Here is a 16,113-nt window from a genome sequence, read left to right as displayed (position 1 = left end):
TGTGAATACTTGTATGTACACTGTGAATACTTGTATGTACACTGTGAATACTTGTATGTACATTGTGAATACTTGTATGTACATTGTGAATACTTGTATGTACACTGTGAATACTTGTATGTACATTGTGAATACTTGTATGTACATTGTGAATACTTGTATGTACATTGTGAATACTTGTATGTACATTGTGAATACTTGTATCTACATTGTGAATACTTGTATGTACATTGTGAATACTTGTATGTACATTGTGAATACTTGTATGTACATTGTGAATACTTGTATGTACATTGTGAATATTTGTATGTACATTGTGAATACTTGTATGTACATTGTGAATACTTGTATGTACACTGTGAATACTTGTATGTACATTGTGAATACTTGTATGTACATTGTGAATATTTGTATGTACATTGTGAATACTTGTATGTACATTGTGAATACTTGTATGTACACTGTGAATACTTGTATGTACACTGTGAATATTTGTATGTACATTGTACATTGTGAATATTTGTATATACATTATGAATACTTGTATGTACATTGTGAATACTTGTATATACATTGTGAATACTTGAATGTACATTGTATATACTGGAGTTTTAAAGGGCGTTTGGGTTGTATTTTTTTGACTTGTTTCAAAATGCTACAATAACAAGCGTATCAATTCCGTCAAAATTTGTTTTTACTATTTACAGTTTGTACAATGTACATACAAGTATTCACAATGTACATACAAGTATTCACAATGTACATACAAGTATTCACAGTGTACATACAAGTATTCACAGTGTACATACAAGTATTCACAATGTACATACAAGTATTCACAGTGTACATACAAGTATTCACAATGTACATTAAAGTATTCACAATATACATACAAATATTCACAGTGTACATACAAATATTCACAATGTACATACAAGTATTCACAATGTACATACATGTATTGACAATGTATAATGTACATACAAGTACTCACAGTGTACATACAAGTATTCACAGTGTACATACAAGTATTCACAGTGTACATACAAGTATTCACAGTGTACATACAAGTATTCACAGTGTACATACAAGTATTCACAATGTACATACAAGTATTCACAATGTACATTAAAGTATTCACAATATACATACAAATATTCACAGTGTACATACAAATATTCACAGTGTACATACAAGTATTCACAATGTACATACAAGTATTCACAATGTATAATGTACATACAAGTATTCACAATGTACATACAAGTATTCACAGTGTATAATGTACATACAAGTATTCACAATGTACATACAAGTATTCACAATGTACATACAAGTATTCACAGTGTACATACAAATATTCACAGTGTACATACAAGTATTCACAGTGTACATACAAGTATTCACAATGTACATACAAGTATTCACAATGTACATACAACTATTCACAATGTACATACAAGTATTCACAGTGTACATACAAATATTCACAGTGTACATACAAGTATTCACAATGTACATACAAATATTCACAGTGTACATACAAGTATTCACAATGTACATACAACTATTCACAATGTACATACAACTATTCACAAGGTACATACAAGTATTCACAGTGTACAATCTACATACAAGTATTCACAATGTAAGTAGAAGTATTCACAGTGTACATACAAATATTCACAGTGTATATAGAAGTATTCACAATGTACAATGTACATACAAATATTCACAGTGTACATACAAGTATTCACAATGTACATACAAGTATTCACAGTGTACATACAAGTATTCACAATGTACATACAAGTATTCACAGTGTACATACAAATATTCACAATGTACATACAAATATTCACAATGTACATACAAGTATTCACAATGTACATACAAATATTCACAGTGTACATACAAGTATTCACAGTGTACATACAAGTATTCACAATGTACATACAAGTATTCACAGTGTACATACAAATATTCACAATGTACATACAAATATTCACAATGTACATACAAGTATTCACAATGTACATACAAGTATTCACAATGTACATACAAGTATTCACAATGTACATACAAGTATTCACAATGTACAATGTACATACAAATATTCACAGTGTACATACAAGTATTCACAGTGTACATACAAATATTCACAATGTACATACAAATATTCACAATGTACATACAAGTATTCACAATGTACATACAAGTATTCACAATGTATAATGTACATACAAGTATTCACAATGTACATACAAGTATTCACAGTGTACATACAAGTATTCACAATGTACAATGTACATACAAATATTCACAGTGTACATACAAGTATTCACAATGTACATACAAGTATTCACAATGTACATACAAGTATTCACAATGTACATACAAGTATTCACAATGTACATACAAGTATTCACAATGTACATACAAGTATTCACAATGTACATACAAGTATTCACAGTGTACATACAAGTATTCACAATGTACAATGTACATACAAATATTCACAATGTACATACAAGTATTCACAATGTACATACAAATATTCCCAGTGTACATTGTACATACAAGTATTCACAGTGTACATACAAGTATTCACAATGTACAATGTACATACAAATATTCACAATGTACATACAAGTATTCACAATGTACATACAAATATTCCCAGTGTACATTGTACATACAAGTATTCACAGTGTACATACAAGTATTCACAATGTACATACAAATATTCACAATGTACATACAAGTATTCACAGTGTACATACAAATATTCACAGTGTACAGTGTACATACAAGTATTCACAATGTACATACAAGTATTCACAGTGTACATACAAGTATTCACAATGTACATACAAATATTCACAATGTACAAACAAATATTCACAATGTACATACAAATATTCACAATGTACATACAAGTATTCACAATGTACATACAAATATTCACAATGTACATACAAGTATTCACAAAGTACATACAAATATTCACAATGTACAAACAAATATTCACAATGTACATACAAGTATTCACAATGTACATACAAATATTCACAGTGTACAGTGTACATACAAATATTCACAATGTACATACAAATATTCACAATGTACAAACAAATATTCACAATGTACATACAAGTATTCACAGTGTACATACAAGTATTCACAATGTACATACAAGTATTCACAATGTACATACAACTATTCACAATGTACATACAAGTATTCACAGTGTACATACAAATATTCACAGTGTACATACAAGTATTCACAATGTACATACAAATATTCACAGTGTACATACAAGTATTCACAATGTACATACAACTATTCACAATGTACATACAACTATTCACAATGTACATACAAGTATTCACAGTGTACAATCTACATACAAGTATTCACAATGTAAGTACAAGTATTCACAGTGTACATACAAATATTCACAGTGTATATAGAAGTATTCACAATGTACAATGTACATACAAATATTCACAGTGTACATACAAGTATTCACAATGTACATACAAGTATTCACAGTGTACATACAAGTATTCACAATGTACATACAAGTATTCACAGTGTACATACAAATATTCACAATGTACATACAAATATTCACAATGTACATACAAGTATTCACAATGTACATACAAATATTCACAGTGTACATACAAGTATTCACAGTGTACATACAAGTATTCACAATGTACATACAAGTATTCACAGTGTACATACAAATATTCACAATGTACATACAAATATTCACAATGTACATACAAGTATTCACAATGTACATACAAGTATTCACAATGTACATACAAGTATTCACAATGTACATACAAGTATTCACAATGTACAATGTACATACAAATATTCACAGTGTACATACAAGTATTCACAGTGTACATACAAATATTCACAATGTACATACAAATATTCACAATGTACATACAAGTATTCACAATGTACATACAAGTATTCACAATGTATAATGTACATACAAGTATTCACAATGTACATACAAGTATTCACAGTGTACATACAAGTATTCACAATGTACAATGTACATACAAATATTCACAGTGTACATACAAGTATTCACAATGTACATACAAGTATTCACAATGTACATACAAGTATTCACAATGTACATACAAGTATTCACAATGTACATACAAGTATTCACAATGTACATACAAGTATTCACAGTGTACATACAAGTATTCACAATGTACAATGTACATACAAATATTCACAATGTACATACAAGTATTCACAATGTACATACAAGTATTCACAATGTACATACAAGTATTCACAATGTACATACAAGTATTCACAATGTACAATGTACATACAAATATTCACAGTGTACATACAAGTATTCACAATGTACATACAAATATTCACAATGTACATACAAATATTCACAATGTACATACAAGTATTCACAATGTACATACAAGTATTCACAATGTATAATGTACATACAAGTATTCACAATGTACATACAAGTATTCACAATGTATAATGTACATACAAGTATTCACAATGTACATACAAGTATTCACAGTGTACATACAAGTATTCACAATGTACATACAAGTATTCACAGTGTACATACAAATATTCACAGTGTACATACAAATATTCACAATGTACATACAAATATTCACAATGTACATACAAGTATTCACAATGTACATACAAGTATTCACAATGTACATACAAGTATTCACAATGTACAATGTACATACAAATATTCACAGTGTACATACAAGTATTCACAGTGTACATACAAGTATTCACAATGTACATATAAATATTCACAGTGTACATACAAGTATTCACAATGTACATACAAGTATTCACAGTGTACATACAAATATTCACAATGTACATACAAGTATTCACAATGTACATACAAGTATTCACAATGTACATACAAGTATTCACAGTGTACATACAAATATTCACAGTGTACAATGTACATACAAATATTCACAATGTATATACAAGTATTCACAAAGTACATACAAATATTCACAATGTACAGTGTACATACAAGTATTCACAATGTACATATAAATATTCACAGTGTACATACAAGTATTCACAATGTACATACAAGTATTCACAGTGTACATACAAATATTCACAATGTACATACAAGTATTCACAATGTACATACAAGTATTCACAATGTACATACAAGTATTCACAATGTACATACAAGTATTCACAATGTACATACAAATATTCACAGTGTACATACAAGTATTCACAATGTACATACAACTATTCACAATGTACATACAAGTATTCACAATGTACATACAAGTATTCACAATGTACATACAACTATTCACAATGTACATACAACTATTCACAATGTACATACAAGTATTCACAATGTACATACAAGTATTCACAGTGTACAACGTACACACAAATATTCACAGTGTACAATGTACATACAAATATTCACAATGTACAAACAAATATTTACAGTGTACAATGTACATACAAATATTCACAATGTACATACAAGTATTCACAATGTACATACAAGTATTCATAGTGTACATACAAGTATTCACAGTGTACATACAAGTATTCACAGTGTACAATGTACATACAAGTATTCACAATGTACATGCAAGTATTCACAATGTACATACAAATATTCACAATGTACATACAAGTATTCACAATGTACATAGAAGTATTCACAATGTATATATAAGTATTCACAATGTACATACAAGTATTCACAATGTACATACAAGTATTCACAGTGTACATACAAGTATTGAAACATGTCACAAAAATATAACCAAACGCCCTTTTTAAAACTCCAATATATACATTCAATGAGTTTCTATTGAAATTGGCATTGCTTTCATCTGTACGGAAGCGTATTAGTGCCACGTTTTTACTTTTTATTTTATTTTTTTATATTTTACACTTTAATCTTTAAAATTTACACTTTAATCAGTAAAATTTACACTTTAATCTATAAAATTTACACTTTAATCTGTAAAATTTACACTTTAATCAGTAAAATTTACACTTTAATCTTTAAAATTTACACTTCAATCAGTAAAATTTACACTTTAATCAGTGAAATTTACACTTTAATCTGTAAAATTTACACTTTAATCTGTAAAATTTATACTTTAATCAGTAAGATTTACACTTTAATCAGTAAAATTTACACTTTAATCAGTGAAATTTACACTTTAATAAGTGAAATTTACACTTTAATCAGTAAAATTTAAACTTTAATCAGTAAAATTTAAACTTTAATCTGTAAAATATGCATAATTTCATCATTATGTTTTTCTGTATAATATCACTTGATTGCCCCTTCCCAAGAAAAATATCCACAATATGGGCTCTCTCTCTCTCTCTCTCTCTCTCTCTCTCTCTCTCTCTCTCTCTCTCTCTCTCTCTCTCTCTCATTCTCTCACACTGTACATTAAAGTATTCACAATATACATACAAATATTCACAGTGTACATACAAGTATTCACAATGTATAATGTACATACAAGTATTCACAATGTACATACAAGTATTCACAGTGTATAATGTACATACAAGTATTCACAATGTACATACAAGTATTCACAATGTACATACAAGTATTCACAGTGTACATACAAATATTCACAGTGTACAGTGTACATACAAGTATTCACAATGTACATACAAGTATTCACAGTGTACATACAAATATTCACAGTGTATAATGTACATACAAGTATTCACAATGTACATACAAGTATTCACAGTGTATAATGTACATACAAGTATTCACAATGTACATACAAGTATTCACAATGTACATACAAGTATTCACAGTGTACATACAAATATTCACAGTGTACAATGTACATACAAATATTCACAATGTACATACAAATATTCACAGTGTACATTGTACATACAAGTATTCACAGTGTACATACAAGTATTCACAATGTACATACAAATATTCACAATGTACATACAAGTATTCAAAGTGTACATACAAATATTCACAGTGTACAGTGTACATACAAGTATTCACAATGTACATACAAGTATTCACAATGTACATACAAGTATTCACAATGTACATACAAATATTCACAGTGTACATACAAGTATTCACAATGTACATACAACTATTCACAATGTACATACAAGTATTCACAATGTACATACAAGTATTCACAATGTACATACAACTATTCACAATGTACATACAACTATTCACAATGTACATACAAGTATTCACAATGTACATACAAGTATTCACAGTGTACAACGTACACACAAATATTCACAGTGTACAATGTACATACAAATATTCACAATGTACAAACAAATATTTACAGTGTACAATGTACATACAAATATTCACAATGTACATACAAGTATTCACAATGTACATACAAGTATTCATAGTGTACATACAAGTATTCACAGTGTACATACAAGTATTCACAGTGTACAATGTACATACAAGTATTCACAATGTACATGCAAGTATTCACAATGTACATACAAATATTCACAATGTACATACAAGTATTCACAATGTACATAGAAGTATTCACAATGTATATATAAGTATTCACAATGTACATACAAGTATTCACAATGTACATACAAGTATTCACAGTGTACATACAAGTATTGAAACATGTCACAAAAATATAACCAAACGCCCTTTTTAAAACTCCAATATATACATTCAATGAGTTTCTATTGAAATTGGCATTGCTTTCATCTGTACGGAAGCGTATTAGTGCCACGTTTTTACTTTTTATTTTATTTTTTTATATTTTACACTTTAATCTTTAAAATTTACACTTTAATCAGTAAAATTTACACTTTAATCTATAAAATTTACACTTTAATCTGTAAAATTTACACTTTAATCAGTAAAATTTACACTTTAATCTTTAAAATTTACACTTCAATCAGTAAAATTTACACTTTAATCAGTGAAATTTACACTTTAATCTGTAAAATTTACACTTTAATCTGTAAAATTTATACTTTAATCAGTAAGATTTACACTTTAATCAGTAAAATTTACACTTTAATCAGTGAAATTTACACTTTAATAAGTGAAATTTACACTTTAATCAGTAAAATTTAAACTTTAATCAGTAAAATTTAAACTTTAATCTGTAAAATATGCATAATTTCATCATTATGTTTTTCTGTATAATATCACTTGATTGCCCCTTCCCAAGAAAAATATCCACAATATGGGCTCTCTCTCTCTCTCTCTCTCTCTCTCTCTCTCTCTCTCTCTCTCTCTCTCTCTCTCTCTCTCATTCTCTCACACTGTACATTAAAGTATTCACAATATACATACAAATATTCACAGTGTACATACAAGTATTCACAATGTATAATGTACATACAAGTATTCACAATGTACATACAAGTATTCACAGTGTATAATGTACATACAAGTATTCACAATGTACATACAAGTATTCACAATGTACATACAAGTATTCACAGTGTACATACAAATATTCACAGTGTACAGTGTACATACAAGTATTCACAATGTACATACAAGTATTCACAGTGTACATACAAATATTCACAGTGTATAATGTACATACAAGTATTCACAATGTACATACAAGTATTCACAGTGTATAATGTACATACAAGTATTCACAATGTACATACAAGTATTCACAATGTACATACAAGTATTCACAGTGTACATACAAATATTCACAGTGTACAATGTACATACAAATATTCACAATGTACATACAAATATTCACAGTGTACATTGTACATACAAGTATTCACAGTGTACATACAAGTATTCACAATGTACATACAAATATTCACAATGTACATACAAGTATTCAAAGTGTACATACAAATATTCACAGTGTACAGTGTACATACAAGTATTCACAATGTACATACAAGTATTCACAGTGTACATACAAGTATTCACAATGTACATACAAATATTCACAATGTACAAACAAATATTCACAATGTACATACAAATATTCACAATGTACATACAAGTATTCACAATGTACATACAAATATTCACAATGTACATACAAGTATTCACAAAGTACATACAAATATTCACAATGTACAAACAAATATTCACAATGTACATACAAGTATTCACAGTGTACATACAAGTATTCACAATGTACATACAAGTATTCACAGTGTACATACAAGTATTCACAGTGTACATACAAGTATTCACAGTGTACATACAAGTATTCACAATGTACATACAAGTATTCACAATGTACATACAACTATTCACAATGTACATACAAGTATTCACAGTGTACAATCTACATACAAGTTTTCACAATGTAAGTACAAGTATTCACAGTGTACATACAAATATTCACAGTGTATATAGAAGTATTCACAATGTACAATGTACATACAAATATTCACAGTGTACATACAAGTATTCACAATGTACATACAAGTATTCACAGTGTACATACAAGTATTCACAATGTACATACAAGTATTCACAGTGTACATACAAATATTCACAATGTACATACAAATATTCACAATGTACATACAAGTATTCACAATGTACATACAAATATTCACAGTGTACATACAAGTATTCACAGTGTACATACAAGTATTCACAATGTACATACAAGTATTCACAGTGTACATACAAATATTCACAATGTACATACAAATATTCACAATGTACATACAAGTATTCACAATGTACATACAAGTATTCACAATGTACATACAAGTATTCACAATGTACAATGTACATACAAATATTCACAGTGTACATACAAGTATTCACAGTGTACATACAAATATTCACAATGTACATACAAATATTCACAATGTACATACAAGTATTCACAATGTACATACAAGTATTCACAATGTATAATGTACATACAAGTATTCACAATGTACATACAAGTATTCACAGTGTACATACAAGTATTCACAATGTACAATGTACATACAAATATTCACAGTGTACATACAAGTATTCACAATGTACATACAAGTATTCACAATGTACATACAAGTATTCACAATGTACATACAAGTATTCACAATGTACATACAAGTATTCACAATGTACATACAAGTATTCACAATGTACATACAAGTATTCACAGTGTACATACAAGTATTCACAATGTACAATGTACATACAAATATTCACAATGTACATACAAGTATTCACAATGTACATACAAGTATTCACAATGTACATACAAGTATTCACAATGTACATACAAGTATTCAAAATGTACAATGTACATACAAATATTCACAGTGTACATACAAGTATTCACAATGTACATACAAATATTCACAATGTACATACAAATATTCACAATGTACATACAAGTATTCACAATGTACATACAAGTATTCACAATGTATAATGTACATACAAGTATTCACAATGTACATACAAGTATTCACAGTGTACATACAAGTATTCACAGTGTACATACAAGTATTCACAGTGTACATACAAATATTCACAGTGTACATACAAATATTCACAATGTACATACAAATATTCACAATGTACATACAAGTATTCACAATGTACATACAAGTATTCACAATGTACATACAAGTATTCACAATGTACATACAAGTATTCACAATGTACATACAAATATTCACAGTGTACATACAAGTATTCACAGTGTACATACAAGTATTCACAATGTACATATAAATATTCACAGTGTACATACAAGTATTCACAATGTACATACAAGTATTCACAGTGTACATACAAATATTCACAATGTACATACAAGTATTCACAATGTACATACAAGTATTCACAATGTACATACAAGTATTCACAGTGTACATACAAATATTCACAGTGTACAATGTACATACAAATATTCACAATGTATATACAAGTATTCACAAAGTACATACAAATATTCACAATGTACAGTGTACATACAAGTATTCACAATGTACATATAAATATTCACAGTGTACATACAAGTATTCACAATGTACATACAAGTATTCACAGTGTACATACAAATATTCACAATGTACATACAAGTATTCACAATGTACATACAAGTATTCACAATGTACATACAAGTATTCACAATGTACATACAAGTATTCACAATGTACATACAAATATTCACAGTGTACATACAAGTATTCACAATGTACATACAACTATTCACAATGTACATACAAGTATTCACAATGTACATACAAGTATTCACAATGTACATACAACTATTCACAATGTACATACAACTATTCACAATGTACATACAAGTATTCACAATGTACATACAAGTATTCACAGTGTACAACGTACACACAAATATTCACAGTGTACAATGTACATACAAATATTCACAATGTACAAACAAATATTTACAGTGTACAATGTACATACAAATATTCACAATGTACATACAAGTATTCACAATGTACATACAAGTATTCATAGTGTACATACAAGTATTCACAGTGTACATACAAGTATTCACAGTGTACAATGTACATACAAGTATTCACAATGTACATGCAAGTATTCACAATGTACATACAAATATTCACAATGTACATACAAGTATTCACAATGTACATAGAAGTATTCACAATGTATATATAAGTATTCACAATGTACATACAAGTATTCACAATGTACATACAAGTATTCACAGTGTACATACAAGTATTGAAACATGTCACAAAAATATAACCAAACGCCCTTTTTAAAACTCCAATATATACATTCAATGAGTTTCTATTGAAATTGGCATTGCTTTCATCTGTACGGAAGCGTATTAGTGCCACGTTTTTACTTTTTATTTTATTTTTTTATATTTTACACTTTAATCTTTAAAATTTACACTTTAATCAGTAAAATTTACACTTTAATCTATAAAATTTACACTTTAATCTGTAAAATTTACACTTTAATCAGTAAAATTTACACTTTAATCTTTAAAATTTACACTTTAATCAGTAAAATTTACACTTTAATCAGTGAAATTTACACTTTAATCTGTAAAATTTACACTTTAATCTGTAAAATTTATACTTTAATCAGTAAGATTTACACTTTAATCAGTAAAATTTACACTTTAATCAGTGAAATTTACACTTTAATAAGTGAAATTTACACTTTAATCAGTAAAATTTAAACTTTAATCAGTAAAATTTAAACTTTAATCTGTAAAATATGCATAATTTCATCATTATGTTTTTCTGTATAATATCACTTGATTGCCCCTTCCCAAGAAAAATATCCACAATATGGGCTCTCTCTCTCTCTCTCTCTCTCTCTCTCTCTCTCTCTCTCTCTCTCTCTCTCTCTCTCTCTCATTCTCTCATCGCTTGACTCAACTAACTTGTTCAGATTACGTACAAAAGCGATTTTTAATATTAATTTTTGTGCATGAGGGCAATATACTATAAATCTGTTGGTGTGGCGAGGAAAGTAAGGTATATCGGTTTCATAAAAAAAAAAAAAAAGGAATATCAGTAAAACTAATGGATGCTCCCCAATACTTCATATGGCGGATGACTTGCACAATGATCAACAACTGTTAGAATGAAGGGTTTTAATATATTAAGTATGTGCTGAGTGACCTTAATCTTAACAAAATGACCCTGAGGAATGACCTTCGTCTGACAGGTCATTTGCCTATCACTTGTTTGTGTGATATATGATCAATAGATAAGGAACTTTTTTTCTTATATAAGATGTATGCCCTGATTAAAATACTCCCCAATTAAATTATCCTGGTCCATTACCTAACAGTACACAAGGAATGACCATGATGTAAAATACGGTATGATTATCGTATAAGTTTTACAGATTAAAGTGTAAATTTTACATATTAAAGTGCAAATTTTACAGATTAAAGTGTAAATTTTACAGATTAAAGTGCAAATTTTACAGTGTAAAATATAAAAAATAAAAAGTAAAAACATGGCACTAATACGCTTCCGTATGAGTGGTTGTTGCAAACTAGTTCGATCTGGTTTTTTATTACCACCTGTCTGTGTAATCATTACCAAATATGGAGCGTCATCAAGGCTGTTTCGTTTAGCGTAACGAATGGGTCAACCATATGATATTTTAGTACTTATTTTAAAACAATGCATTAAAATATAAATATAAACAATAAAATGTCTATCTTTGTTGTTTCATCGGGTGATGAAGGTAGCAATCATTGCAGAAAAAAAAATACATAACCCCCTTATGCGGCTTTAGCTGCAATAATGTAGCCCTCTCTGATTTTTTTTTGGGGGAGGGGAGAGAGAGAGAGGGCTACAACTCCTTAGGATCTCCGTAATGGTGCAAATGCGGGAGTGATTCACTCCCGCAACATTTGCGCTCATTCTAAACATTTCCTGACTTTCTTTACGTAAATAAAATGATATTCTATGTTCCTTAGTCAATATATAAATTTACAACCTGCAACTTTAGATTTGTGAGGCTCTATTCTACCGTTTTCAACAATTTCGATAAATTCCAATTTCTCGATTCATATTTGTGCGCCATGTTTGATGTGCTGAAGTTTCAACTTCCGATTGTCAAGTCATTTGCATATGCCATATAAGACATCAATGGACAAGTATGGAGGCGAAAGCTATTTCGTCGGTATTGAAAAGGTTTGAATTTAATATCAAGTTAAAAACCGAAAAGCAGAGTGTAAATTCTTTCTGCAACAATATGATTTTCCTTTCTTTGTCGAAGTGGCTCGAGTAACTACATTTTCGCGCTGATTGTCAATGTTTAGGTTTTTCATTAGATCCACCTACGAGATCTCGCGATAACAAGCATGGCGGAGCAGACGAAGAATTTTGCATGCTGTACATTATATTTAATGAAAAACACCTTTATTAGACATGCCCGAGCACAAAGTTGGTACTCCTTTTGGTGTAAACAACATTTGGGACTAATACACAGAGTTTATTATCGGTTATTCATAAAATTATTTTGCACCATTACGGAGATCCTATGGAATTGTAGCCCTATCCCGAAAACGTCAGAATAAAAAAAAAATGGATAGGGCTACATTATTGCAGCTAATGCGGCTTATGATTTTTTCCTGCAATGCTAGCTACCTTCATCACTCGACGGAACAACAAATAAAACATTTTATTGATTAATTAAAAAAGAAATAGACAGTTCACTCACCCAAAACCACACACACATGGCTAATAGTTTCGGAAGGATCCCAGAAAATTTTCCCCTTTTTAAAATAGGTGTAGATATTGGATACGATGTTAATCCTCTTGAGTTTATTTGAAATTTCCTTCCCGAAAGTCCTGTCGTATAACGTTTATAGCATTATAGTACTTTCGATTATTTTTTACTTTCAGGAAACCATCTCTAGGAAATGGGATGAAATGGAACTTTAAACTTAACTTTGATATTACATGTATATGATTTACACCATGCGGTATTTGGGGGGTGGGGGTGAAATCATATTTACTATTGCTTTTAACATGAAATTGGGTAATGGAACAACATAAGATACTAAAAGAAATAGTAATTAAGAAATTCTTCAGTTTCAATCGGTACCATTGCTATGCTGAACAGTAATACGGTTAAATGCCAAACTTATGATCACAAAGAAATGATTATGGATAAAACCTATCACTGGGTCTCTTGATTTTTATGGATTATAAAGAGTATTTGCAAACATATGTTGATGGACTTTAAATAGTGCATGTCTGCAGTTGTGTTGCCATTTTATATCATAATATGAAATACTTTATTGGTATAAATTGTGGCGGATCCAGCAAATTCTGAACGGCGAGGGCACAGGAAATGGATATGTGGCTGTCTAGAGGTTCCCAGCGGGTACAGGGTGAAGATCTGGTGGGAGCCAGGGGAAAAGCACGTGAAACTACTGAGTTCTGACAAATAAGTCATATATGTTATGCAGTGTTTGGACATATTTTAAAGAATGGCGAGGGAGGGGGGGGGGGTGGCATGCCCGCTGCTGGATCCGCCACTGGTAAATTATCTATATAGTATCGGTAGGTACATATTGTAATGAATTAAACTCCATACTCGGAACTAAACTTGCTTTCACCTATCAGTAAAAGTCTTACCTTGATAGATTTATTTATAGTCACTGAAGTTTGATTTGTAAATGTTGAATGACACATGATCATTGACAGTCTATAAAATACGTGTATCGGAAATGAGCTAATAATTCACAGATACTCAAAAAACTTATAAAACGTACTATGTCATCAATCAGCGCAATACAAAGTAAAGGATATCGATACAGATACTTAAACAAAAATGTTAACTAATACCTAATTAGCAATTAATCTCAATAAATCAATCTATTGTACATGTATGCATGTACTTGCTTGCTTTGTATTCTATTCCATTAGTTTTTCATGTAGAAACGTCACCAGCTGTAGGTGAAGTACCACACATTTAGACCTATACTTAGCAGTAAGGGGTCTTTAACGTGTCCACGTCTGTCGCGACCTGTGTTTTTAAGGTAGTCCCACCCTCGTGTGACTTATCAATATTAATTGTTAAAAGTGGAAAGAAATCAATTTTCATTCAATTTATTATAATAACCAAAGAAAATGTGTTTGTTGCCCGCTTTTTTCAGATGTCAGACATACAAAAACAGAAGTATGGGTCAACATATTATAAATAAAATAACACTTTTTAATAAAACCAGATTATAAATTGATAAAAACTTGTTGAAATGACAAATTTTTAATGCCAACAGTTTAGAAAAAACTAGTAATTTATAACTATGCAAAAATCGTTGTGGATATTAGGGAAATCATTGTATAGTAGACATACAGTAGAAGAAATAGGAGTTATTGCCCTTGACAACATTTTTATTATAGATAATTGAATAGATCTATTGAAAATATAAACTTTTTCACTTTCAATAGTTTCCTGAATTTTTCTTTTTATTTTATCCAGTGAATAAAATTCCTATGAAAGATACATTTCTATCACGTGCAAAGTTTAATTCTAAATTTTTTTTTACAAAAACCCATGGCATCAAATGAGGATCAATC

The 16,113-nt window shown here is 29.4% G+C and overlaps 1 protein-coding gene across 2 annotated transcripts in view; it reads right to left on the bottom strand.

Moving 5' to 3' along the window:
• LOC125664223 (CKLF-like MARVEL transmembrane domain-containing protein 7) overlaps nt 1-16,113 on the bottom strand; it is a 42,269-nt gene that overhangs the window by 9,404 nt on the left and 16,752 nt on the right. The window contains exon 1 of one of the 2 annotated variants that reach the window (XM_056152595.1): nt 14,246-14,295. The exons of the other annotated variant lie outside the window; for it this stretch is intronic. Coding sequence (XP_056008570.1) covers nt 14,246-14,263 — 18 coding nt within the window. The 5' untranslated portion in view covers nt 14,264-14,295. Of the gene's footprint in view, nt 1-14,245; nt 14,296-16,113 lie in introns of those variants that run through there. 2 annotated transcript variants of the gene reach the window in all.

This window comes from Ostrea edulis, chromosome 1, assembly GCF_947568905.1.
Source record: "Ostrea edulis chromosome 1, xbOstEdul1.1, whole genome shotgun sequence".
NCBI classification, from domain to species: domain Eukaryota; kingdom Metazoa; phylum Mollusca; class Bivalvia; order Ostreida; family Ostreidae; genus Ostrea; species Ostrea edulis.
This window is presented reverse-complemented; position numbering and strand designations above follow the sequence as displayed.